General features: G+C 37.9%; 5 protein-coding genes across 8 annotated transcripts; 1 reads left to right on the top strand and 4 right to left on the bottom strand.

Moving 5' to 3' along the window:
- Nucleotides 1–25: 25 nt before the first annotated feature.
- gys2 (glycogen synthase 2) lies at nucleotides 26–11,605 on the top strand. The gene is made up of 16 exons (XM_043237148.1): nucleotides 26–480; nucleotides 1,616–1,797; nucleotides 2,481–2,672; nucleotides 2,885–3,070; nucleotides 4,436–4,580; nucleotides 4,679–4,796; nucleotides 4,884–5,004; nucleotides 5,099–5,205; nucleotides 5,958–6,017; nucleotides 6,304–6,382; nucleotides 7,175–7,288; nucleotides 7,646–7,772; nucleotides 8,477–8,572; nucleotides 8,697–8,860; nucleotides 8,937–9,017; nucleotides 10,017–11,605. The coding sequence occupies exons 1-16, from the start codon at nucleotides 360–362 to the stop codon at nucleotides 10,227–10,229; spliced, it is 2,106 nt and encodes a 701-aa protein (XP_043093083.1). The 5' UTR covers nucleotides 26–359; the 3' UTR covers nucleotides 10,230–11,605.
- Nucleotides 11,351–14,053, bottom strand: spx (spexin hormone). The gene is made up of 5 exons (XM_043237150.1): nucleotides 13,135–14,053; nucleotides 12,845–12,925; nucleotides 12,571–12,628; nucleotides 12,405–12,467; nucleotides 11,351–11,963 (listed from the first exon to the last, which is right to left on the bottom strand). Exons 1-5 carry the CDS (start codon nucleotides 13,138–13,140, stop codon nucleotides 11,863–11,865), a joined length of 309 nt encoding a protein of 102 aa, XP_043093085.1. The 5' UTR covers nucleotides 13,141–14,053; the 3' UTR covers nucleotides 11,351–11,862.
- Nucleotides 14,054–14,332: 279 nt separating this feature from the next.
- Nucleotides 14,333–17,991, bottom strand: golt1ba (golgi transport 1Ba). Of its 3 annotated transcripts, XM_043238047.1 has the most exons (6): nucleotides 17,383–17,991; nucleotides 16,849–16,940; nucleotides 16,162–16,340; nucleotides 15,946–16,027; nucleotides 15,150–15,174; nucleotides 14,333–15,008 (listed from the first exon to the last, which is right to left on the bottom strand). In XM_043238047.1, exons 1-6 carry the CDS (start codon nucleotides 17,405–17,407, stop codon nucleotides 14,989–14,991), a joined length of 423 nt encoding a protein of 140 aa, XP_043093982.1. In that variant the 5' UTR covers nucleotides 17,408–17,991; the 3' UTR covers nucleotides 14,333–14,988. The 3 variants fall into 3 exon arrangements, with proteins under 3 accessions (XP_043093982.1, XP_043093983.1, XP_043093981.1); XM_043238048.1 differs by lacking the exon at nucleotides 15,150–15,174; XM_043238046.1 differs by lacking the exon at nucleotides 14,333–15,008 and having other exon boundaries at nucleotides 15,015–15,174.
- A 141-nt stretch (nucleotides 17,992–18,132) lies between these two features.
- stmp1 (short transmembrane mitochondrial protein 1) lies at nucleotides 18,133–19,074 on the bottom strand. The gene is made up of 3 exons (XM_043238049.1): nucleotides 18,933–19,074; nucleotides 18,680–18,733; nucleotides 18,133–18,513 (listed from the first exon to the last, which is right to left on the bottom strand). Exons 1-3 carry the CDS (start codon nucleotides 18,945–18,947, stop codon nucleotides 18,442–18,444), a joined length of 141 nt encoding a protein of 46 aa, XP_043093984.1. The 5' UTR covers nucleotides 18,948–19,074; the 3' UTR covers nucleotides 18,133–18,441.
- Nucleotides 19,075–19,310: 236 nt separating this feature from the next.
- On the bottom strand, nucleotides 19,311–26,258 carry tcp11l2 (t-complex 11, testis-specific-like 2). 2 transcript variants are annotated; one of them, XM_043237679.1, is made up of 10 exons: nucleotides 26,112–26,258; nucleotides 23,864–24,047; nucleotides 23,425–23,557; nucleotides 23,075–23,195; nucleotides 22,765–22,988; nucleotides 22,289–22,425; nucleotides 21,856–22,043; nucleotides 21,591–21,772; nucleotides 21,279–21,451; nucleotides 19,311–20,693 (listed from the first exon to the last, which is right to left on the bottom strand). In XM_043237679.1, the coding sequence occupies exons 2-10, from the start codon at nucleotides 24,033–24,035 to the stop codon at nucleotides 20,422–20,424; spliced, it is 1,602 nt and encodes a 533-aa protein (XP_043093614.1). In that variant the 5' UTR covers nucleotides 24,036–24,047; nucleotides 26,112–26,258; the 3' UTR covers nucleotides 19,311–20,421. The 2 variants fall into 2 exon arrangements, with proteins under 2 accessions (XP_043093614.1, XP_043093615.1); XM_043237680.1 differs by having other exon boundaries at nucleotides 23,864–24,135; nucleotides 26,112–26,236.
- Between the last annotated feature and the right edge of the window lie 372 nt (nucleotides 26,259–26,630).

Below are 26,630 nucleotides of genomic sequence, written 5' to 3'. Positions count from 1 at the left end.
GCTAACCCACTGGGATATGCTGTTTGTTTTACAGAAGTATGGACCAAAAGAGTAGTGCGCGCGCACGTGCCGTCCGGGTCAGAGGGGCTCGCGCGCTGCGGCTAAATCTTTCTCCTTCATATCTGTGGACTTCAGACGCAGGCCGTTTTTTTTAGACTTCACCAAAGGTTAGAGGAAGAGACAGAGCAACAGCTCACAGCGTGTCCAGGACCTCCGGGCGCTCCATGAACTTGAAGAGAAACTCTCTTTGTGACCGTTGAATGGTATTAGCTTCTTACCACAGTAACCGATTTGGCCCATTTCGCATTTGCAACAGCAGCTGACCGATTAAAAAAACAAAACAAAACTGAGTTTGTGAGATGCGACTATCCAGATCTTTGTCAGTAACGTCATTAAGTGGACTTCCGTTATGGGAAGAGGAAAGTCTACCTGTGCAAGACCTCTTGCTTTTCGAGGTCTCGTGGGAAGTTACTAATAAGGGTAAGAATTTTTTTTTACATTTATCTATTTATTTATTTATTTATTTGTGTGTGTGTGCATAATTTATTCATAATGCATTCTGGCTATGAGATTAACCTCTGCCAAACAAATATACAGGCCATTTTATTACATAAATAGGCTAAACTTTATTTTGGTAGTCTACTTTAGACATTCTACTAAATACATGTCAAATAATTCTCATTCATTTGCCACTACTCTCAGAGTAGACTTAGGATAGGTTTAGGGTTAGTAGAGTAAGTTCAACTATACTTGCAAAGTTTTTGCAACTTTGTATGTTGTGGACCCATCCAAATAAAATGTTTGAAGTTATCAGACAGTCTACTAATACTCTAATGACTGCTAAAGTTGCAAAGTTACTTACTATTAGAAGAATGTCTAAAGTGGACCATCGAAATAGTGTCTTACCCAGAAACATAATAGTTAATATTCAAAATTACAACAAATGTTCATTTTCCTATTGATTTGTGGGCTATATTATGTAACTATACACTTTTATTTAGCTTTTATAATGCTAAAATGTGTGTGTGTGTGTGAGAGAGAAAGAGAGTTTTGTCAAAAGGTATGAAAAATAATATATGATTGTATTTGATAAGCTAGGTGTGAGATTAGCTTTTTCCTGACAAATACACGTAGGCCATTTTATTCTACAATTACTATGTACCTTTCCACAGCCTTCATTTCCACCACATAATAATCGTCTTTTAGACGCTAGAAATTATATCTGATATCATTTGTTCGTGATGGCTTGGATGGAAAATAACCTGTGATGCATGCATCGTGTGCAAACTAAAGCTTCTGAAGGTCCATTACCAAAAGTGCCCTTTAAAAATGAAAAAATTAAATGTATTGCATAATCCTAGCCCCCTGGAAAGTGCATTTGACCTCAAGACCGTTCACCCTATTATCTTGAAAATAGTTTGACAAGACGGAGCTGTCGTTCAGAAAAATGTGTGCATGTGTGCAGAATGCATGCGCTCTTGTATCAGTGGGGCTGTATAGCAGGTTAAATATTAAGCCTGAGATCAATAGTCAGATTTTTGAGACCTGAATCTGTTTTGAAAACTCGCCGCTTCTCTTCTGTTTCGTGGTTTATTCCCTTCACAACTGTCTCCAGTTGGGGGTATATACACTGTCATTCAGACTAAAGCGAAGATCACCGTGGACGAATGGGGAGAGAACTACATCATGATGGGACCCTACTACGAACACAACTTCAAGACCCAGGTGGAGAAATGTGAACCTCCAAATCAAGCCATCAAAGCTGCCATGGACTCCTTGATTAACAACGGATGCCAGGTATTGCACACGTGATTAGTGATGCTGCATCTTATATGTAGTTATGTTGTAGTCATTTGATCAGGCACTGACAGGACTGCTGGACCAGTATCAGAAGGTAGCGTTAAAGCTAATCGGAAAATAAAGCCGCTTTTAAATGTATGCGGTATATTCGAGTAGTAAAATATTCAGTTTATTTATTTGTGTTGGTCTCATTTTGACCAACAGATGACGCTAGAGTATCACTTTAGATAGGAATCATAACTTTTTTTGGTTATTGAGATATTCATGCCATGGTTTATAACAACATGGTCTTTATTAGTAATAGTAAGTAATTAGTAAAAATGTATTAAATTCATTCAGGATGTATTTTGACACACATATGCATATATAAATCACCATTCATATATATATATATATATATATATATATATATATATATATATATATATATATATATATATATATATATATGGGATATTTAAATTTTAATAATAAAATTATTTACATTTAAACAGATAAAGTAATAAAAGCAAAGTTGCTAAAACTTTAACTGCATCTCTAAACAAACTGAACATAAACTATACTGAATAAAAGAAAAAATATAAATCAATAAAATTGACTGAATATAAAATGTTACCAGTTAAAATAGGAGACCTCACTGCACCTGTGGTGGTTGGCCCTCACTTCTTCTCCTCATGCAGGTGCACTTTGGCCGCTGGCTGATTGAGGGCAGTCCGTACGTCATCCTCTTTGACATCGGGGCTGCTGCCTGGAACCTGGACCGCTGGAAGGGGGATCTGTGGAGCGCGTGCAGCATCGGGCTGCCCTTTCACGACAGGGAGGCCAACGACTCGCTCATCTTCGGTTCGCTTGTGGCCTGGTTCTTCAAGGAGGTGAAGAATCGCTATTTCTAAACCCCACGCATCTGACTTTGCCTGCCCGAATTACGCTGGATCGTTCTTGTCGTTTCACCCGTAACCTTTCTAGTCTGTCCTAGGCAAAATACGAATCGATTTAGCGGACGTTAACTTCGTAGGATAAAGCATTGTGCTTTGATGGAGTGAACGTGCCGAGAGGTGTTCAACCTGTTTGTCTCCCTCCGCAGTTAACAGACCAGCTGCAGGACACTCTCAACGTAATTGCTCATTTCCACGAGTGGCAGGCCGGGACAGGACTTGTGCTGAGCCGCTCCCGAAAGATTCCCTTAGCAACCATTTTCACCACACACGCCACCCTCCTGGGCCGGTACTTGTGCGCCGGCAATGCAGACTTCTACAACAACCTGGACAAGGTGAGGATTGTTTTACACCACTTTCCTCAGCCTGTTTGACTCGAAAGCTCCTCACTGTCCGGCCCAATATATAGCACACCTGTGTATATATCATAACTAGTTCTGTTATAAGTCGGGGGATATACAGGGGCAGCCTAGAGCTGATACGGACCTATGTTATGCATAAATTCTCACTTGGTTTTCAATGATTTTTAAATTCTCTTCACTCTTCGTTCACTGTGCAGCAGGTGTTCGTGTTCAAGCGTTCACGTTCAAAGGCATCCGCCGATACTGTAACGCTCAAGCATTTGAGCAACCTTGTTTGAACTTGTGATCATTTGTTTGTCACCATAGATTGAAATCTCCAAAACGACGAAATCTACATAACACAGCGCACACAACATCTCCACAACACAATGAAAACAAGCCCCAACACAACGAGCCACTGTTTTTTATTGTTATGAAACAATGTTAGAATGGTGACCATCATACAGAACCTAAAACATACATGTTCTTTATTTATTTACATGGATTTTATTTTAATTTAGTAAAAAAATGCATATTATGTTTTTCATAAACCTACGTTTTGCTTATTTGGGGTAATTTTATTCATGTTTTTATTGATTTATGTAGTTTTATTAATATGTCAATATTGCTAATATCATGAAAGTAGGCCACCAGTTTAATGATCTTGCCTGGGGTCCCACAAACTCAATGGCCAGCCCTAGGGACGTATATAGATATCGATAGGTGAATTAATTTAGCCTCGATTTTTAAGAACTGTATGGTTTTTAAAAATCACTAATAATTATTGGGCTGGGGAAAAATAGGATTTCATTTTTTTTTTTTTTTTTTTTTTTTTTTGTGTCTGTGTGTTTTTAAAACTGTAACTATACTTAAAAAAAGTTGTTATTAATAACATTAGTAATACGTGTACAATATTCATGTTAATTATGCATTAGCTTATCGTATGAATTTATATTAATAATACAAGCATAACTTTAAGTCATATTGTCTTTTACAGAAAATAACAATTCAAAAGACGTAAGACGTACAATACACATTTTCTGCTATTTAAAGTGTGTCCCACAGAAATCCGTCAAGTGGGTTGGTATAGTGAACACTTATTAGAGGTGGAACTGAGCAGGTGTGAGTGATAATTGGGCCTGGTGTAGGGAGCATAAAGGTCATCATGCCTGAAGGTTGCAGGGGTTGATTGAAGAATAATTGACAGCATCTTATGATCTACCGGCTGATGCGATTGCCTTCTGGCCCCGCAGAGACTTCCTTCACCTGCTGATGAGGGGAAGCTCGGAGACTTTTGATTTGTATTTCGCCAAAGGACTCCGCATAACCTTAGCTCACTTTATTATCCTTTTCATGCAGTTTAACATTGACCAAGAGGCAGGGGAGAGACAGATCTACCATCGGTATTGTTTGGAGAGAGCAGCCGTACACTGCGCACATGTATTCACCACCGTGTCCCAGATCACAGCCGTGGAGGCCAATCATATGCTCCATAGACAAACCGGTATCCCCTGCAATGCAAAGCACTCAGCCTGCTCTGATTGGCTTCTAAATATATTATGTCGAAGAGATCGCAAACATGATCTTTTATGGTCCGTGCAGATGTGGTCACCCCAAATGGTCTGAATGTGAGGAAGTTCTCAGCCATGCACGAGTTCCAGAACCTGCACTCCATGAGCAAAGCCAAGATCCAGGAGTTCGTTAGGGGTCACTTCTACGGGTTAGAGCCCTTCTCTCTCTGCACCGTAACGCACACTTGTGCATTTTTTAAAAATGAAATGACAAAATAATCCCTCTTCATTGGCAGCCACCTGGACTTCAATCTGGAAAAGACCTTATTCTTTTTCATCGCTGGACGATACGAGTTTTCTAACAAAGGAGCAGATCTGTTCCTCGAGTCTCTGTCCAGATTAAACTACTTGCTAAGGGTACAGTATGAAGTCACTGCTGAACTTCAGCAATCACTTGTTTCTTCACTAAATGTAGTGAAGCAAAACAGTTCTGATTGTGTGTTTGTGACAGGTTCACAAGAGTGACGTTACAGTGGTAGTGTTTTTCATCATGCCTGCCAAAACCAACAACTTCAACGTAGAGTCTCTCAAAGGACAGGCTGTCCGCAAGCAGCTATGGTGTGTAACCGCTTGGTATTAATGAAATAATACTATTTTAGTTCTGTATAACTAAAAATAAAAAATAAATGAAATAATAATTTAAAATAAAATAAATAATATATATATATATATATATATATATATATATATATATATATATATATATATATATATATATATATTTGTATGTGTACAACATTAACAGTAATTAATATAAAAAAACATAAATTTAAAAATATTAAATTAAGTTTGTTTTATGCCTTTAAGTAGTAATGATAATAGTATTTATTATGACTTGTTATAAATATAATTGTAATATAACATATATATTATGTATGTATATATATATATATATGTGTGTGTGTGTGTGTGTGTATATGTATATAACTACATTATTATTTATTGATGCATTATAAACTAATACATTCTTAATAATAATAAAAACAACGTAAAATGTTTTTGTTCCCCATATTTTTATTTTTGTGGTGACAAATGTTGTACATATATTGCCACATGTAAAGTTATCTTCCATTGGCCAAAGCACAGTTTTACTACCTTGTTTCTTAGTTGCTTTTTACTTGTGAAGAATCCTTTTGTATTTTGCTAGTCTCTATTTCTTATATCTTCTAACACTAGGAGAACCCTGATACCGAATGAGCTTTCCATTTATTGGTCAATGAAATGAAGCCATGATCCAGATATGCCTCTTGTTTTTAGACGGCTGTAGTGTTGTAAGACTTCCCAAATATTATCTTCTGTCTGTCTCTCAGGGACACCGCTCAGTCAGTGAAGGAGAAGTTTGGAAAAAGGCTTTACGAGAGCTTGTTAAGGTCGGTGATTTCCTCACACAGAGCTGCCTTAACCAGGCTCAAATAGACGTGATAGTAAATGTTGTCAGTGCGTGGTGATTAACAGGAAGTATGAGCGATCTGACGTCATAAACTTGAGTGTCTGCGTAACCTTCAGGTGTTGATATTTCACAGCATCATCCAGGTGTTAATGAGAGTACGCTGCACTTCTCCAGGGACTCGTCAGATAATTCGTAATGACAATGTGTAATGTCAGTGGGTTATTTCAGATAGGATATCCTCTAATGAAGCTCTCCGGCATTCACAGGGGCGAGATCCCGGACATGAGCAAGATCCTGGAGAGAGATGACTTCACAATCATGAAGAGGGCCATTTATGCAACGCAGGTCAGACAAAACGCGACACAGTTCTTACATCACAAGAGGAGCCGTTTATGAAATAAACTAAAAAGTCATGTTTAAAATCTAGTTATTATTTACTCCACTTTTTGACCTCAACACTTAATCGTTGGGTTTTAGGGCAAACTAGGATATACATCTGAGGACTAATGAATAAGTGGGCAGGTTTCGTTCATTCATCCTCCCCTGCATATTTTTTTATGAATGGACTCTAATGAAAGGTCAGCCTTAGGTTATAGTGATTATCGGCACACTACGCCTCTGTAAATCTGCGGTGGAATCCCCTGCATCACTCTGCTGCATTACTTGCTACAGACCTTAGTGACGTATTTAACCACGCTTCCTGACTGTCTGCAGTCGATCGATTGAATGTGTTACTGAGATTTATTCTACAGCGTTTTAATGGCAGTGTTATGAGCAGCCAGTCAATATGCAGCCACTCTGGTTAGATTTATCTGGGTATCAATATTTCGGGGAGAGTTATTGATCCGTTAGCGCTGGTGTTTGTTTATAAGAAGGAGGGAGAGTAAGAAATGAGTCTAATATTTCTGGAGGGTTAAAGTCCGATCACTCTCTTCCTGTGAGTGACCCACTCCTGGAATTTAATAGCAAAAATAACGTATAGAAAGCATTAAAAGTGGTGCAAGTAGAAACACAGGAGAGCAGGCAGCCGTTTTTGATTTTTCAAATGAATATATATATAGCTGTTTTTATTTTCAGTACACTTCCCTTGTCAGATCCACTCACATGCAGCTGTATGCATGCCTTTATTCTCCGTAGAGACACTCTCTTCCTCCAGTAACAACTCACAACATGCTGGATGACTCCACAGACCCCATCCTGAGCAACATCCGCCGCATCGGCCTTTTCAACGGACGCAATGACCGAGTGAAGGTGAGCAGTTATCCGTCTTAGGCCGGTAGACTTTAATTAAAAGCGGCTAAAATGTAGGGCTCGGTATTAAAAATGTAAAAGTCAGGTCTGCCATTAACAAACCCATAAGACCTTCAGAACACACATTAAGATATTTTTGATGAAATCTGAGGGCTTTCTGATTCTGCATAGACACGTTAAAGGCCCAGAAAGATAGTAAGGACGTTGTTAAAATGGTTCAACCGTAATTTTTTGTGTAAAGAAAACCAAAATATGACTTATGATACAAAATAATATACAAAATTATCGAATTCTTGGGTTTTATGTTTTGTATCGATCATTAATTCTAAATCATAAATCCTAAATTCTAAATGTCAGATCGTGTTCCATCCGGAGTTCCTGTCCTCCACCAGCCCCTTGCTGCCCATGGACTATGAGGAGTTTGTGCGTGGCTGCCATCTGGGAGTGTTTCCATCTTACTATGAACCATGGGGCTACACTCCAGGTTTCACAGAAACACACACACACACACACACACTTTCACAATCATTTCATTAGCTCTCACATTCTTACATACAAGATCTCACACTTCAGTGAAAATGTGAGCTTGATTTGATTGATTACGTATTAATATGGGTCCATTTTCAAAGAGTTTTTGGGAGGGAACAAATAAAGACTGAATATATAAAAAATGACTACACATTACCACGCTTAATAATATGTTGTCCTTTTGTATATATATTGTAATTGTATTTCATACATAAATGTTCTTTAAAGTGCAGATTTCTATACATGCAATCAGTGTTGGGGAAAGTTACTTTTTACATTGTAAAAGTACTCCTTAAAAAGTAATTACTTTTTAGGGAAAGTAATGTCTTGCGTTACTTTTTAAATCTGGGCTGAGCTTTCTTGTTTGTTTTAATATAAAAGGCTCTATTTTTGTCAAACAAAAAGCCCTTTTCCAGCAAATATTTTTTCAACAGGGGAACAGGAGACTTGTCAGTGGGAAAACCAAGTAACTGAAGTAACAAAGTAACTGAAAACATGGTAACCAAGTAACTTAATAAAAAAGGTAACTTGGCTACTGTGATATTAAAAAGCAATGCATTACTTTATTAGTTACTTGAAAAAAGCAATCAGGGTTTTTTTGCACCATATATTGCATTATCTGAGTCTCACTGTTCATCTTCTTGAACGTAATGTGTTCAGGAGAGTGTACCGTCATGGGCATCCCCAGCGTGACCACCAATCTGTCTGGGTTTGGCTGTTTCATGGAGGAACATGTATCTGACCCCTCTGAATATGGTGAGCAAATAACTGCTTTCTAAAACTGTTTGCACAGTTGGTCTATTATATACAGTTATCAATGCACTTCGTATTTGATTTAACGTCAGCTGCTCATGCTGTTGTATCTGTATATGCGTTGTAGGCATCTACATTGTGGACCGGCGCTTCCGTTCTGCGGACGAGTCGTGTAACCAGCTGACTCAGTTCATGTTTTCGTTTTGCCAGCAGTCGCGTAGACAGCGAATAATCCAGCGCAACCGCACGGAAAGACTCTCTGACCTGCTGGACTGGAGATACCTCGGACGGGTGAGTATCGTCTCGGTTGTTCATTCGGGTCCGATTCACTTTACTCCATTGGTTAATACGGTCTCTCTCCGCTTAGTTCTACATGCACGCCCGACATCTGGCCCTCAGCAGATCCTTCCCTGGTAAATTCAAAACGGACCACCTTAACATCGCATCGGTGAGCCCTGCTAACACACTCTCTCTCTCAGAGGCACATTAATGCTTATCGTGTCCTTCTATCGCTTTCAAAGGGAACATTATGGACTGATGCACTCCAGCTGTGCGTTTAGTTTCAACGCATGACTCTAAAGGGCAAGGACATTATATTAAATACGCTACTTTCTATTCATCACGAAGAAAGCCTAATGACAAATAGTAGAAATTATGCATTACAACTGTTGATTACAATATTGATAATAATAGGAAGTGTTCGGAGCAGCAAGTCGCCGTATGAAGAATGATTTCAGAACGTTCAAGCGAGTTATGATGCTGAAAATTGTACTTTACCATCACTAGAATAAATAAAATATTAAATACATTAAAACAGAAAACAGTTATCCTAAATTGTATTATTTACATTCAAATTTTACTAAAATTAGTCATGTAATAAGTTGTATTAACTGTATTTCTGATCAAATCCGGTCCATACAGAACCCTATATTTGACATTTAATTTTTTCATGCTGGTTGCATGCATGTCAAGGACTTATGTTGTCTGCTTAGGGAATTTTTTTTCCATAAGCAGCTCTGGAAAAAAAAAAATGTTGTGCTGCATTGTATTTTGGTACTCAAATACACCTAAAAAAAATAAGTTTATATATTTTTACATCATTGTCAGCAAGTTAATGGTGGCGTGGCACAAAGACTTCATATACACTGTGTTGGACCTGTGTTATTGAATGTATGCGTGACGTTGATGAGGATGAACGTCTGTTGAGCTTCATTCTTGAGTTTAATTGACAGGATAACATTTACCTGCACAGGAAGATGACTTGATCTCCATCTCTTGAAGTCTGGTGATCCCAGACTCACTCACAGATGATCTACACATATGCTTTACTAAGACCGCACACACAATTAAAGTGGCAGATACATCTGGAGTATATATGAATTAATGCAATTGTGGCTCATTTTAATTCCGAATCAGTTTGAGTGACCAAAACTTTTTGTTTCCGCAGACTCAAGGCTTCCGTTACCCCCGACCTGCTTCCGTCCCTCCATCCCCGTCGGCTTCCCTCCACTCCACCCCTCACCACAGCGATGAGGAAGATGACGACACCTATGACGAAGAGGAGGAAGCGGAGAGGGACAGGCAGAACATCAAGGCACCGTTTACTCTGGGTGCAGAGCCTGAGGGTAAGAGCAAACAACCGCTGGAAAATGGAAATTAAGATCTGCACCCTCCTGCTCCAGTAGTTCAGACTCTAGGACATATTTACACCCCTGCCCTCTGAGAATGTGCTACATTTGTCTGAATACAGCTTTTGAATGGATTATTATAATGGGAAGATATCTTTAACGTAGTGGTATTCGATCACACCGAGAATCTGGGATTAAATAACCCTTTTAAACTTGTAACTGATGAAAACCGAACCATGTGAATGGTTCTCATTTCGAACTCATTTGTACTTATGATTGTTTCTTCCGTCGGAGATGAAATCATGCTTAAAAACATGACCATCAGGTTTGACATGAACTTGCAGAGTTCGTGCAATTCAAATGCTGCTGTCATTAAAACAAAAGCGGGACAAATAAAAATGTAACATTAGTTTTCCAGTTGAACTTAAATCATATTATGATACTGACAACTTTCCATGAAATGCATGAAATGTTTATTAAAAAAAGTCTCTTTTTGATAGAAATTTGCTACCAAACACACATCTTGTGTTTTAAACCAAATTTAGCTATAATAATTTTAATGTGAAAAAGACACCTTTACATACAGTGCTTTGCAAAAGTTTTCATACCCCTACCTTTTTTTTTTTTTTTTTTTTTTTTTCCCCCCTCATGGTTTATTTTGATGTCTTATGTTAAACTGCTTTAAATTACTTTTTTCCACTTCATTCTACACTCTATACAACGTAATGGCAAAGCAAAAAAAACAAAAACAAAACATCTTTGCAAATTCATTAAAAATAAAACTTAAAGGTCCCATTGCATAAGTATTCATACCCTTATCTTGGGAGAAGATTTTAGCTCAGAGGCATTCATATTGCTATGTTGCATATGTTACTACACTTCAGGTGAAGTTACCCTGTGTCCCATTTAATTGAATAGGTATGATTTAGAAAGATAATGGAAGAAGTTTAGATCAACTAGGAGGACTTTTCGTAGAGCTGGCTGAACAGAGCAACCGATGGAGAAGGGCTCTGCTTAATTTAAAGCAGTTTAACAAAAGGCTGTATAACATAACGTGTAAGAATGAAAGGCTACGAATACTTTGGCAAAGCAAAGTTCAACCACAAAAAAATTCCACCCGTGTTTTTATAAAGAGTCACACTCACAGTAGTGCTTATCAGTGCAAATTCAGTTTAATTAATTGAGAAAATGTTCACACATTCGCAAATATGTATTTTACAGACCAGTCAATTCACATGTCGATTTAACATGAGAAAATGAATAGGACAAAAATCTGTACAGTTAACTTTATATTACACATAATTTTAATCATCATAAATACTCTTTTCCAAGATATGTCTTGAAAAAACAACCATTATTCACTTTTATTAATACTTTCGCCTGAAAGAAATAAAGAAATTAAAAAATACCTTACTGTCAGCCTTTGTTATTTCAATAATCGGTCCGAGTGGAATCATATAAACAATCTGGAGACACACCGATCTCTACATTACTCAGATCTAGCGGTAATAGTGTGGAACAGTGAGTGATAAACCTTCAGAGATGTCAAACACGGGGCATCGCTGCAGCGGAGGATGAACTTGAAAACATGAAATTCCACATGGCTCACAAAACTGGAAGTATTCAGATGAAAAGAGTGGGTTGTTGGTGCTCTCCGAGCCGGTTTCAGTAAGGCTCACCCTCGTCTCTGGCTTGCTGGAGAACATTTAAGAGAAATGCAGCCGCTTTAGAGATGCTCAGGTTTTCTGTGTTTTGGCTGCGTGACTCTGTGGAGAAGGATATTTAGATTAATACCAATATTTATTTACAAGCTTACAATTATTCTTAGTTTCTTTAGTATTAAAAAAGTGGTAACACTCTACAGTAAGGTGTCAGTTGTTAATGTATTAACCAACCTGAACAAACGATGAACAGTACATTTATTACAGTATTTATTCATCTTTGTTAATGTTAGTTCATAAAGATACTATCATTGTTAACTCATCTTAGCTCACGGTGCATTAAGTAATGTTCACAAACACAACTCACGATTTTAATAATCCTGAACCGAGATGAACAAGTGCTGTACAAGTATTGCTCAGTTCTAGTTCATGTTAACTAATGAACCTTATTGTAAAGTGTTGCCAAAAATTATTAGCACTTTAAAGTCTCAGAAGGCATAAATAACCGATTAGAAAACGGCAAGATTTTTAAATAATTATTCATACCTAAGCGTATAGTGTCATACAAGTCCCCTTCGTTTCTGTCTTCAGACACAAAGCGCCGTCCCTCTGTTATAAACAACAAGTTTCATTTAAACTCGTACAGAAGCGAAAGCAATCGTATATGCAGTTTTAAACACAAATATGATTAAAAAAAACAATAGTAACATACGTGTGCCCTTCAAATATAACATGGCTTGGGGTGTCCAGTTCCGACGCTGGAAACTGCCCTTTAATAATAATAATAAAAAAATATTATTTGCACTGCTTTGTGCAGAACATACTTTAAAAAATAGCTAATAATTACCGTTTTATAATTAGAAATTTTTTTTGAAAATCTGTCAAAATATAATTACAAATGCCACATTATTTGCATTTTCATGTAGAACTTGAATGAAATGAATTGCTTGAATTAAAATGTTTAAATGAATAATATTATATCATACCTTGGGTGCACTCCATGAATGGGACACAAATGTTGCCAGAAGTAAAAGCGCGAGTGCGTAAGCCGCAAGAGTCCTTAAATCCTGAAAGGGTGAAGTCGTGTTAGAATATATAATATATCAAGAGCCTTGTATAGCGCTGTATAGAAGTCTCTCTTCACTTCATTGTTAAATATACACGCATGTATCAATACAAGATTCCTGATGTTAAAATAAAATCAGCTTATTCGGTCTGTTTAAAAATGAATCGCTAAACACGTACGAGACAAATTTCAGCATGAATGTGGACTTACTTTCATAGTGTCTCTTCGTTCTCTTCGGCTGTTGGGTCTCAGAGGTAAGATCAAAAGTGAAGACTGTGAAGACTGTCCTTGATATTTATAATCATCAGGGTGGGGGAATGTTGAATGAATTAGTCTTCAGCTATAGGTCAAGTCCCATTGATTCACAACGGGGCCGGACCACGAACCTTTCCGAGCGATTAGTTAACCCTCCCTTTAAAAATAATAAGGCTGCTTTACTGCTATGACGTTCGGAGACTACACTGGCTGGCTACGCTTGCATCTGAAAGCTAGGATGCTTTTAAGAGCCGCTGAAGGGAAATTTCCATCCGTGTGCACTTTTAATAGCTAACTAATGAAAAGAAGAGGCTGGAAAGTATTGATATGTTTACACCTTCAGCAACGAAGCGTCTCAAATACACCAGCTAATCGTTTTGTATGAATGAACAGTGAGCGGCTGATGGGGTTTCCCTGCTGACACTACATATAGAAATATCTGCTGGGCTCTGCCTACAAATTACTTGCAATTTATGTCTCTTCCAGAAGGGAACAATAATGGGAGAAGCATACAGCTTAAACGTGCATCTCTGAAACGGATTACGAAGCAACAAATCTTGTAGTAAAGCTAGACCGAAGAAAAATAGTGTTTCTCGTTCTTCAGTATAATTAACCATTTGTCATTTTAGGTCACGAGAAAAGAAATGTACTAATATGACAAGTAGTGTGATCAAAAAGAACCAGAAAAATAAAAATGGAATCCTATATATATATAATTTGTGCTATCAAACAATTATCAAAAATTAATCTCATCAAAAATAGGCTTTTGCTTACATAATAGGCAATACATAACTGTTTATGTATATATAAATACACATACAGTATTTTTAAAAAAATGCATGCATGTGTTCGTATTCATATATACTTAATAAATAAAAATACACAGTACACACTCTATTATGTATATATATATATGTATATATATATATATATATATATATATATATATATATATATATATATATATATATATATATATATATATGTATATGTTTGTTTGTTGTTCTTAATGTGTCTCAATGATATAAGAATAAATGATTCATATCAAAAAAATTTTTTACAATATCAATATTACAACCATATTAAGCCCTTTTTGAGGAACCCCAAATTGTCAATACCTAAAAATGCACTGAGAATAAAGACACTGACCTCATACAGTTTTTCAATTTCTATTTACAAAAGTTTGTGGCAGCTGACCCATTCTGAAATCCCACCATTTTTGAAGACAGAGGAAAAAAATCAAAGTTAATAATAATAACGATAACAACAATAATAATAATAACATCTAACAATAAACATAATATGCCAGTCTGATTAGTAACCGTTTAATTCTAAAATAAAGTGTAAATACCACACGGTCTCAGCAGGTGTGATAGAAGGGGGGGAATAGAAATTAGAGTCATCCAGCTCGCCTCCCTTTTCAAAATACAATTACATTGTAACAAGGCCATTATTGTAACAGAATACAGACTTCCAGAAGTCGCTTGTACACATTCAAACAGACGCTCCTCCCAGGGTGTAGCCTCCAGTCGTGTGTTTCTAAAGTAGGGCACAGTTGTCGAGGGACGCAGCGATGCTGGGTTTAGCTTTGGCCGGCCGACGGAGGAGTGGCTTGTTTTCCACGCGCACGGTCTGCTTCTCACCGACGTAAAGATCAGTGGAAACGCGCCTGAACATAAAGCTTCGGTAATACGACTTCTACACTCCTCGTGGCTGTTTTAGGGTAAAGCTTTAGAAAATCCGTCATAAATAAGCGGTAAAAAAAAAAAAAAAAAAAAAAAGAGAGTCTGTTAAACCATGTTGTTGCTTTCACTCATTTTGTCCACATACTGGAGAAACAAAAAGAGGAGGTACGGAAGGATTAGGACACTATTCATATTACTTACGGATGTAACAGATCGCTTAAAACACTGCACACGGGGACAGCATGATTCATGCTCGCATGCAAGACAGAATTAGCAGTGACTGACCAAGATGGCTGACTGTCCGCTCAGCCTTAGGAAGGCGTTAAAAGAACAACAAACAGACGTTGAAAGACACCCGCAACAGTGTTCGAGCATGAGGTGAAGACAGCCTAGTGTTCGTCTTAACGTGTGTTAGACACTATCTATCAGTTCGGGTCGTGCACTTGATACCCGCTCAAACATTTTAAGGTCCGTTAGATTTATTCTTTTACATTTTACGTACGGTCTATGCATCCATACCGAACAAAACTAATTTCTTACAACATTAGCTGCAAACGTTCTTTTAAATATTCCGTTCCGTTCTACTAAGAATAGAATTATCTTGTACTTGTGTATTTTTAAAAAAACCAAAAACATCACAAAATGACACCCTAGAAACGGGAATATATGCAGGTACGCGTGTGAACAAAAATCTAACTCGTATTTAGAAAGGTCTCTTTTGCTTTGCATCACTTTTAGTGGAAGAGCATGTCAGTATCAGACCCGCTAAAGCAAGCGAAAGCCCTTGAAGTGAATGTAGAATGCAGGACCGTGTCCTAACCAGGCGGCGCGACTTGAGAAACCCAGAAGTCGTTTAGCTGTTCACGCTGATCGTGCGAATGTTAACGCGGTCGCATTTAATTAGTGCACGCCTTTTGCGAAGGTTTGGCAGCTCGTTTACAGCCTCCGTGTTTGTTGCTGGGCATTTGTTGCGCGACGCCTGGTTAGGACGTGTTAAATTCACAGCAATTCTACAGGATCCTTATACGGAAATAAAACCAAGAGAGGCAGAAAAAAGATCACCCCGTTTAGTAAGACTTACCCCGCTGATAAAGGGAAGATTCAGTAAGTATCCTAGCACAGGAATTCTCCTGATGAAGCCTACGACCACTGGAAAGAACCCCCTAGACACGAAGAAAAGGCAGATGTAGACTGATCAGAACAGAATATAATCATTTCACTTAATACTGTGTAAAACAAGTGATAAAAATCTCATCTGATTTGCTTGGACGAAAAGCTTCCTCGTACTGAATAATACCTGAATAATAGAAAGAAGCCATAAAACTCTAGAATGACTCCGACGATGGGCCATCCGATCAGCACTACGAAGACGCCTCCTAGGAAGAAGCTGGTGGCTTTCATTTTGTGCTTCTGGAAGAAGAACCTGAACGTCCTCTCCAGACCGATCACGAACGCCAGGCCGACTACAAAAAGGATCTGAGGAGAACGAAGAGCAGGTTAGAGACAGAAGCTGCCTTTGGGTTGAGGGGATCTCATCATGCAGGTTTGCAATGAATTAGGGCATAAAAACGATGCCTTTTAGCTGTTACGGGAGAAAATCCAGGGCAGGAAAAGTAAAAATGTGTAGGAAAACGATATTCACAACAAAAGTTACGCAAAAGAAATCAAAAACTAGCAGGCACATGCATGGCAAAAAAACCTGAGAATTATATTACATTTTATATAATATACGTGTATATAACAAACATGTAATAAACGTGTGTGTACAAACAGACTTTTATTACATATATATATATATATATATATATATATATATATATATATATATATATATATATATTATAGCTTATATTATACAGTTTAATTTTGTTTCTTAAATTTTAATTATAATTATTAAATTAAAACTATCATGTCGAATTAAAAATACAAATATGTAGGGCATAACTAAAAAAATGTTAAAATATATATAAATGAGAACACTCACATTTCCTATGGCAAGGAGAGCTTTATCGAAAAACAGGATCATCCCAAAAAACAGAAAAAATACACCAAATCCTGTTAACCCCATTCCAATTTCTGTGGAGAGAGGAAGAGCCATGAATTAATCAAACTAACACATAATCTGCGTTTAATACCACACACACACGTTAGGTATTTTTGCTAATATGATCGTTTCTTATTATTGATTATGACAGTCATAAGCAGAGCACTATGTTTGTGGGACTGTCTTTCCACATTAAAGCGAACATTTATTTGGTCTGTTTGATGTAATTCACCGCCAGTGACTTTTACGTTAGACTTATTGCTGGTGGAGAGACATCTGTACACAGCTGCATGAATTCACACACACACACACACACACACACACACACACACACACACACACACACACACCTGCAAACACATAAACACTCAGACAGGCGAAATAATAAAGACAGCACTCTTTGTAAATGAAAGCCCTGACGTTAGACGTCGTTAGAGAAAGAGCTGTCAGTGAGACGGGTTGTGCTGATCTTACTCTGGGAGTCGGTGAGGGAAATCATCTCGGCTCGTCTCGCTCAGCAGCTGTCACAGGAGCGGCCACGCGTACCGGAAACACTCACTTTCAACTTCCGGAAAAACTTTACGAACCTAACGCGTCTCCCAGTAATTTACTTCTTTAAAGGATTGCTATTTTGAAGAGCTAGCATGTAAAAAAAAATCTAAAGGGGATCTAAAGCAGGTTTAAGATATTTAATGCGTTTGTGTGCCTATTGATGAAGTGATAAAAGAGGTAAATATTGAACTGTATATTTAGTAAAAAATGTTTTTAATATGTAGGAGTTTACAAGCAACATTTTTATCACAATGAACGTGATAATTATAGACGCAACCGTTAACGTTATATTCGGAGCGCTGATAAAGTTGTTTACTTCCGTGTCCACCGCGCCATCTTCCGGTCAGTGTTTACAACTGAGCTCTTTTAACATCACACACGCCGGTCTATTAGGTGGAAGTTTCTACATTGTTTCAACATTTTAACGAGTCTGTACGACATTTTTTCCCGATGTATACTTTCATGTATGAATGATAATTTCACGAAGTTTTTTTTTTTTAGCATAAAAATAGTAACATTTAATTTGAATGCTGCACTTAAGTCCTACCAAAGTCCCTTTAAGGCAAGTCTTTGGTAAATTGAACCAAAACGTACTGTTCAGAACTGTACTATTTGCCAAATATTACTGGAAAAAAACAACATGCTTTTTATTAAACACTGCCAACCAAGAACTCAAAACAAACATTTTATTAGTATAACTTTAATACATAATGTTAAGAAGCCTTTATAAAACTGCATTGTTTCGAATTGTCAGGCGTGAACATATTCACCCTGATTTAGGAAAGAAAGAGATTGAAACAGAATACAATGCAAAAAGCAGAACAGGTCAACCTTTAAAACAAGTCTGAGGCACCATACTGAATACACTGTGCACTTTGAGGGCTCTTTTGTGTATATTTTGTGTATATTTTCTTTTTAAATATCCCCCCCCCATTTCAATTTATTACACTTTGCCATATTTTCACACGTGACTTGCGTCCTTCATTCTGGGGGCTTCTTCTTGGCCTCCACGTCCTTCTTAAAGGCCTCGATTTTCTTTGAAATATTGGGTACCTTGGCAAAGTTATAAACAAAAACAAAAAAATCACATGAGACAGTGCGGGGCTGATCGTCTCCATTTCAAGACCACTTCCATGCAGTCCGGCCTTACTAGAATTAGTTATGTCGTATGAATTTAGACAGTAAAAGAGTTAATGCGAATAAATATTATTTTTCTAACCTCGTAATTCTGTGCCAGATACATGCCAACCACGTTACCCAGAGTGAAGCCAAGCTGGGGGGGGAAACGAGAGATTAGCAAAATTATATATTTTGATTCTTCTATAACGTAAATGCCCCGGCTGTAAATGCTCGTATTCAGCCCAAACGAAACCATTTGATTCGACAGTTACTTAGATATCAGCTGCTACAGTGTGCGTTAACAAGCGAGTAAACACACGTTTACAACTTTACGAACAGATGCGTGTACTTACTACGAATTGCATCATGATTAAAGCTTTGAAACGGTGAAAAAAAAGCTAAATGACAGTAACAGTGGTCCCGAAATCTAGTATGTTTCTGCTTTTGACGAGGTTAGCCTTGAACTAGCTTCAGATGTCATCAGCGTGACATACCGGAAGTAGTATCCTTGCAAAATAAAAGTCTTAATAATAAAGTAAACAGCACACATTTTAATCGAGGTGAAACAAATCAAATATAGATAAGTGATTTAACTATTTATATAATGTTTCCCCGCGTACAGTAAAGTATTTACGAATGTTAAATTAAAAGAATTATTTTTATGTATATTTAAATGCTCTCAGATGTTCGCAAAAACAAAGAAACGTAGGAGTTTGAAACAAAATATGAACTAGTTTTTCACACTTTCTTTTATTATTTTTTTTAGTGCTTGTCACACTACGTATATTTTGTTGTTCTTACAAGGTTCTTAAAAACAAACAATACATATATTGCAAAAATTGCTAAAATGAAGGTCTGTGGTGGTTAAAACAAAGGCTTTCCACACAAAGGTGTCATTCATTCGCTTGTCACAAAGGTAAAAATAGTCACCAACAAAACAAGGGTCTTGATCTATGCGGTTTGGTAATAGTTTGAATAAAACAATTAACATAAGAACACAAACATATAAGAGAATCGCCTTAATTTTCAAATACAACAGTAATAAAACAAACATGCCTGTAACCGAAGCACAAGGATACAAACAGCATACAAAACTAATCCAAATGTCGATGTCTAAAGGATAAAAAAAGGACGACAACTGATAATGCAGTCGTAACTGTATAAAATGACACTACCGGGACCAAAAATAATAATTTAACAATATTGTTCAATTTTTTATCTTCCCAGAGTTTTTGCTTCTCCCTCTTTATATAATTTCAAGTTTCTTCCATTTCAAATTACGCAGAATAATATTTTCTTTCAAGTATACACACAGTCATTTGTAATACAATACTTTCAAAATAATGTACTATTTCGCTTTTTCAATGACGGATTGCTCCAATAAACATTTTTTTTTTTTTTATGATCTAGAAAATGGCCGTGGGAAACAGCAACACTGGTATCCTTAAAAAGGGTATATTCTGAATAATCTGTAAATGATCTGGGTAAATATATTAGCCTACTTTGGCTACGTCTTTAGCGACTCTAAATATAGAAATGTTTCTGCCTTGCACCCAAACACGTTCAATATACTGTACGTAATGACTGCTTGTCTATTGCAGTAACACTGTCAAGTGAAAACCACAGTTAGAGAGATGCTAAAAATATAAGTTGGCAAGGAACATAGTCTCTTTGTAACATAATAAACATTTTCCCATTTTAAGCACCATAGCACATTGTTGTTCTTCAGTCGTCTTCGTACTGCAGTGATTCCCTTAAATCAGGCGTCAAAGAGTTCACTTGGAAACACACGAGTGAAATGTCTGGCGATGATAACGAATCAAGTAAACGATGCATCCTGGTTTATTTGGACTCCAGTGGGCTGCTGGGCGGGCCCTGTATGATCCCGTTCTGCTGGGTTGGTGCTTGCATGTCGATGAACAGTAGATTCTTCAGGATGCTCACGTAGAAAGGGCCGTAAACCTTTTTGTTGAAGTTGACGAGGTTGATGAAACTAACCCCGAGCCCCATGAGCTCCGGCTGAATCAGGCCTAAGCCTGGCGGTACAGGAGGGGGCGTTCTGTGAGAGCTGGTGGAGGCGAGGACCACCCTAAAGTACTGCTGAACCCTTCCCTCTGTGGGACAGATAATAGACGCATTAGAACACGATGCATATTACAAGTTCAGCTCTGATGGCATTTGTTGCCATGATGCTGATTATCTTAAAAATTTACTTCCAGTTTCATTTTTATCTAAAGTAAAACAAATTTTTAAAAAATTGCTTTTAAATTTAAAAATGATAAGGTTCACATTTTTGCAACTTAAATTTTTTTGCGTTTTAAGATGAAAATAAATTTTAGGTAATGTTACATTGCAAATTAAATTTCTTTACTTAAATTGAGTGACTTCAGTTGCATAAAACAAGAAAAATGTTTATTGTTCTTACGACATAAGCAGATTTTTCTTGTTTTGTCCATAAAAAAAAAAAAAAAAAACAGGTTTATTTTTCTAACTCCATCAGCAGATTTTTTCTTGTTTTAAGGGTAAAGATTATTATAACATAAAATTGTCTGTATTAAAATCTATATTACTTCTCACGTAAATGTGTCTTAATTTAGGTATATTTGTTTAGATAACAGGAAAAAAAGAATAAGATATATTTTTTTATGTCACCAGTGCTGTTGATTTGAACTCAGATATTCCTTCATATTTTTCCCTACCAACAAGAGTGCGTATTGGGTTGTTTTCCTGGGTGATGTCACAGATCTGGCCCTTCAGAGTTTCCTGCAGTTCAGCCGGCAGAGCTGGAAAGTTTCTTTCAGCCAGAGACTTGTTGACCTCGCAGCAGATCTGAACACTGACGTTTCCGAGAGCTTCAGTCAGATTAAAGTCTCTGTAAGCAAAACAGGCGAGCACAAAACAAGATCTCTCAGACGGAGACATTCGTTGTTGCTTTTCAGTAGAATGTGCGTGTGACGTGTGCGTGTGTCAGCTTGAGCAGAGTGCAGGGGACGGATAGGGATGGGACATACGTGCTATGCATGCCCTCCAGCAGCACGGCTGTCATCTTTTTAAGTCTCTCGACAAGAGCTGGCAGGCCTGACACGGCGCCTCCTATAGAGCTGTAGACGATCAGCAGAACCGACGCGACCGCTTGACAGAGCTGAAGAGACCGCTGCATCTCCTGCAACCTCACTTCATCCGTCATCACGGTCTGCAAGTGTTCGATTATAAAGAGGCATTATATATGTGATAGCGATGCTCAGTGCGACTGATAATAACGGTTTGTTCTCTAACCTCTGGTAACGGGCCCTTGCTCTCGTCCCAGGTGAGCAGTCTGACGTAGGCTGTATTTAGCACCAGCGTGGGGCCTGGTAAAGGTCTGCCGCTCTGCCCGGAATCGCTGCTCTTGTCTGCCGGTGGCATGAATTGCGAGGCCTCCTCTATCGAAGATCTGATCCACTCGGTTGTGTGGTCCAAAGCACCTGAGCGAATTAAAACAAGATTGAAGATTGAATACTTTTGGGGGTCATTATACGCGTCAAACTAAACCTTCATTTATTGTGTTGAGGTTTTTGTTTTCAATGAAAGTCAATGATGTCCAATTTTGTCGCGGACCCCACTGACTTTCATTGCACACACAAAAGGGGTCAAATTATCTTTTGTGGTGAAAATGGCTCATCCTTTTTAAACGCAATCGGTTCATTTCAAATAATTCTAAATGACTCACTGGGAGTTCTCTCCAGAATGCTCTGGAATTTGGCTCTCTCGTACTCTACCGACTGCCTCTGAAGCTCTGGCCTGAGGCTCTGGATGGTAAAATTCACCATGTCCATTTTCATCAGGTCCAGCACCCGGAAGATTTCCCTGTTAGGACACAAGCCATCATTTACAAGTCGGTTAACTTGCCTCAGGTTAATGTGTATGTAAAGCATGGTTGTTTGTGAAGACGGCACCATTACTGATTTGTGTCCCGTATCCCCTTAGTTACATAGTTACAACAGAATATTTGTTCTTAATATATTTAATCTATGTATAAATACACAAAAATAATATATCTATGAATACAGGGATATTATAATTAACTATTCGTCTTGTACACAGATTTCATGCACAAATGTGAATGAGAACGAGATGTTGTTATAGCAGCCAGTGAAACTGACCTTGTTCTATAAAGCTATACAAGAAGACAACTTAATAACATACTTGAACACCGCTACTAAGTCGCTCGAGTTCTCCTTGAGCTTCTTGATTTCATCGTCTCGTACCGGTGCACAGAATTTGCCCATAGTATTGATGATATAAGACACAATGCCCTGGATATCAACCGCACTGTTATCAGCCTGCTGGCGGATCAGGTCCATGTCCAGAACCTCCATGATCTGAGTACGCAAGCGATTGGCCCCGGGGTTCAGGAAGGACAGCAGGGTCTTTGATGATGGGACAAAAATGATTAAGAAGTGATTTGCCATCAGACTGCTTTTCATCACTGTATCAATGTAAATGTGTATCTTACATCTCTGATCTCTTCCAGGAGTTTGATGGCGTAATCGTACACGGGAGGGTCATCATTCAGCTCAGTTTCAAGACAGTCCCAGAAGGCCTTGTGCACCATATCTTTAACTCTCTTCTCCAGGCTTTAAGGAAAATAAAAAGGTTTGGATTCAATGTCTATATATACATACATGCATATATACATATATATAGGCTATATAACATATTGTATAATTTGGTGTATGTTTTCATAATCAAGACCCTTAACTTATTCTTGACCCATGTCTATAATCATGAACGGTCACCAAGCAAACTAAACATCAAGTGGGACCCAGATCTGGAGATGGTAATTATATAACAACAGTTCAGTACCTATTTTGGGGTAGATCCGGAGGCTCTAGGTGGAAGTTCCGGTTGACAACAATCTCATGAGCCAGGCTCAGATTAGAAAGGTCCCGAGCCGAGGCCATGACCTCATCAAGCGTTAGGGTTTTTGGTGGGCTGCCTGAGGACACAGCGGCACATCAGGTCATAAGAACAACACTCATTCATACAATAAAAACAACGAACTCTTTTGGTTGATTAAACTAAAATAAGACCGAAACATTACACAAACATACTAAATATAAATACTAAATTGTTAAAATGAGATAAAGCTAAATAATCAATAAAGATATGAATTAAAAATTCAAAAAGACAAATACTATGATCGCATATAAAATAGCACTAGTTTAGATACGAGAATAAACGCTGGTGATGTATTTAATAACAATCAATCCATTTTTTTCCATTTGAATGTCAGGACACCTACAGGAAGGAGAGTTGTGTTTGCTGGACGAATCGCTGGTGAAGCTCTGGCGAGAACAGTCCACGTCGCTGGACGAGGTCAGACTGTCGCACCTTTCAGAGGACTCCGTGTCGCTGTTCTGGTCCTCGCTGGCCACCGTAGAGGTGGAGGTGGGACGCTCGTCGTTCAGAGGCATCGTGAGGGGCTTCTGCCAATGAAGCAGAAAGGTACTTGGAAAGGTCTTTTTGAGACGAACCTGAAGCCGGCGCTTTTAGTGGGAAACGGGGCAACGACTTCTGTGACAATAGGATAAAGTTAGACCTGGCACACTTTCGGTGCTGGAAAATTCCACAAGGATATAACGCTTCATTGACATAACAAAGAAAAGAGACTCGCGAAGGCAAGGGGAAATAAATGGGCAACAAAAGGGCTCAGTGATATTCATGTGGCCCACAAAGAGACATTGTGTTTTAAATGTGATTCAAGCGTTGACCGCTGCTGTCTCTTGGGCAACAGATAACGGCAGATCTTTAAAAGCAAACCGATCTCGTTACACTCCTTTGCCTTTATAGGCTTCACTACACACCTGTTTCCTAACGTAACAGAGTAAGCGCTAGTCTTTTCAGGCCGTCGAGTCAACCATGTCCTTCATTAATTAATAAAACATGCATTCAGATACTAAGCAGGATATTAACCCTACTTATTATTCTTAATGATCTGACAAAACTGCTTGTTTGACTGTCTTGTAATTACAGGTTTATCCAGCTCATGTGGATTAATGTGGCTTAATCTGCTACAATAGGAATACCACAATTTTCTCCTGGTGCCACCGTTAAACAAAAACTATTTGAAAATGCATCGATTCTCTGCACATTCTTGTTGAGTAGTTATAAAACAATGATGTCAGTTCTTTCACTATTCAAACCTTTCAGACATTATTTACTTATTATAAGGGGAAATATTTATTGATTATAAGGGGAAATAAATATTTGAAGTCTCTTTTTACATTCCACCGAAGAAAAAAAGAAGTTGTTCTGGTTTGGAACAACATGAGGGTAAGAATGCTGTTGCTGATAGCTAGAATTAAAACTACTTAAAAACTTTTTCTTTAATTAAAGCTGAAATTAAATAGGATATTAATGACAGTTTATAACTCGTATCTTTTGGTGACGTCTTACAACTAAAACAAATATAAAGAAATACAACATGAAAGACAAAAGCACAAAGGAAAACTATTAAATAAATTAAAATGGAAACTGAAAAAAAAATGAAAATAATGTTATTACATACTGTGATCATGTAAAACAGTACAAAAAAATAACACATTTCAGTTTAAGTAAATCATAAATAAATTATCATTTTTGAGTGAATACTTTTTTCTGTCCCATTAAGATCATTTTGCCCCTTAATAAAAAAAAAGTCACTATAACTCGGTCAAACACACTCATTTGGTTGAATTTATTCCTTGTTATTTTTAGTGTTATTGTGATTTTTAAAACATAATGGGGCGAATCGTATATCTGAATTTTTTCAAGTGCTGTGGTCTCAAATCTATAGCAGTTAACACAGATGCCAGTACTTCCCAGTATGGGTTACAGAATAAAAACCACTGACATAACATGTTCAAGCTCTTCCAAAAGAGGCTATCTATTTTGAGCATATAGGGGGACCTCTATTAGGTTCAGTAGGTCTCGTGGTAAAAACAGAAACCCATGCACATCCTCAGCCAGGTTTAAATTAGGAGCGACCGATGACAGCACCACTGGCACCGGTTACAGCTCGTGCTGCTCTGGGCCCTAAAAGGAGGTGCTGTAACACACACACACACACACACACACACACACACACACACACACTGCGCTCAGCTGCTCTGCACACGTGACCTTATCTTCAGCACACAAACAAGGACAAAACACGAGCAAACTGTCAAAGCAGAGGAGCAGCCGAACTGGACTTTCCGGATCACGCAAACCCCAACCCATTTAAAGATTAGCGACGCGGAACCCGTAAACGTTCACTTTACGGCTGGCGTGAGAAAGAAATATTATAAACAAGACAGCGACCGCGCGCCTGTATATTCAATAAAGCGAACAAGACGTAACGTTACGTGCTCGATCTCATTTTTCCAGTGTTTTATTACAAATGCTGTATTTATGCACTTCATTCAGTGAGTCGGTGATGTAAACATACCCACAGTCCAGCTCCTTATACTTGCAAAGAATTATCATATAAATATATAAACTCTACACGAATAAAACTATGTAACAATTACCTGAGTCAAGTCCCCGACAGTGAGGACTTGGCAAACAAAAGTGGACAACCGAGTTTTTCCCCGATAAGCAGGTAAAATGTATTGATACTCCTTCCTTAGTACACTAGGACTTTAAAGGGCTCTTTAAAATAACACTTGGCTTGTAGTGTTTCGTGAAACTGGGAGAATCTATTATTTCGCACCTATAGGGGTTTCGATATTTTGTCTTTGGTATGAGAGTTAAATATATTAAGATATATTAAATATATTAAGATAAATTAGCGTACGCCTGTGGGTAATAGATGTTAGACACATACAATAAGCACGAGGAGGCTGTTTTTAAAACGAAGCAGCAAAAATATCGACAAAGTCGCACGTATGAGACTGGCGCGCACCCCTTAGTAACATAATGGAACGGTCCATCTCGCATGAGCTTCTTTGTTTACGGATGTGACGTAAAAGTACATTAAAACGCTTTGTGGACGAAGCGAGCTAGTGTACAAAGTAACAAAGCAGAAACATTGATGGTTTTTATCGTCG

The sequence above is a fragment of the Puntigrus tetrazona genome, chromosome 4 (assembly GCF_018831695.1).
Source record: "Puntigrus tetrazona isolate hp1 chromosome 4, ASM1883169v1, whole genome shotgun sequence".
NCBI lineage: Eukaryota > Metazoa > Chordata > Actinopteri > Cypriniformes > Cyprinidae > Puntigrus > Puntigrus tetrazona.
The sequence above is the reverse complement of the archived record's forward strand: the minus strand, read 5'-3'. Positions and strand labels throughout refer to the sequence as shown.

Excerpts from the sequence above, each read along its gene's own strand:
- stmp1 (XM_043238049.1), bottom strand. Across the intron at positions 18,514-18,679 it reads ATCTGGCACAGAATTACGAG|GTACCCAATATTTCAAAGAA; the intron begins GTTAGAAAAATA and ends AACTTTGCCAAG.
- golt1ba (XM_043238046.1), bottom strand. The coding sequence starts at position 17,407 with ATGATTTCCCTCACCGACTCCCAGA. Across the intron at positions 16,941-17,382 it reads TTCCCTCACCGACTCCCAGA|AAATTGGAATGGGGTTAACA; the intron begins GTAAGATCAGCA and ends CTCTCTCCACAG. Across the intron at positions 16,341-16,848 it reads CTCTCCTTGCCATAGGAAAT|ATCCTTTTTGTAGTCGGCCT; the intron begins GTGAGTGTTCTC and ends CGTTCTCCTCAG.
- gys2 (XM_043237148.1), top strand. The coding sequence starts at position 360 with ATGCGACTATCCAGATCTTTGTCAGTAACGTCATTAAGTGGACTTCCG. Across the intron at positions 7,773-8,476 it reads ACCATGGGGCTACACTCCAG|GAGAGTGTACCGTCATGGGC; the intron begins GTTTCACAGAAA and ends TAATGTGTTCAG. Across the intron at positions 9,018-10,016 it reads ACCACCTTAACATCGCATCG|ACTCAAGGCTTCCGTTACCC; the intron begins GTGAGCCCTGCT and ends TTGTTTCCGCAG.
- spx (XM_043237150.1), bottom strand. Across the intron at positions 12,629-12,844 it reads ATTCATGGAGTGCACCCAAG|GGCAGTTTCCAGCGTCGGAA; the intron begins GTATGATATAAT and ends TTATTATTAAAG. Across the intron at positions 11,964-12,404 it reads GTATGACACTATACGCTTAG|AGTCACGCAGCCAAAACACA; the intron begins GTATGAATAATT and ends CCTTCTCCACAG.
- tcp11l2 (XM_043237679.1), bottom strand. The coding sequence starts at position 24,035 with ATGCCTCTGAACGACGAGCGTCCCACCTCCACCTCTACGGTGGCCAGC. Across the intron at positions 23,196-23,424 it reads CCGGATCTACCCCAAAATAG|CCTGGAGAAGAGAGTTAAAG; the intron begins GTACTGAACTGT and ends TTTTCCTTAAAG. Across the intron at positions 21,773-21,855 it reads GCAAGGGCCCGTTACCAGAG|ACCGTGATGACGGATGAAGT; the intron begins GTTAGAGAACAA and ends GAACACTTGCAG.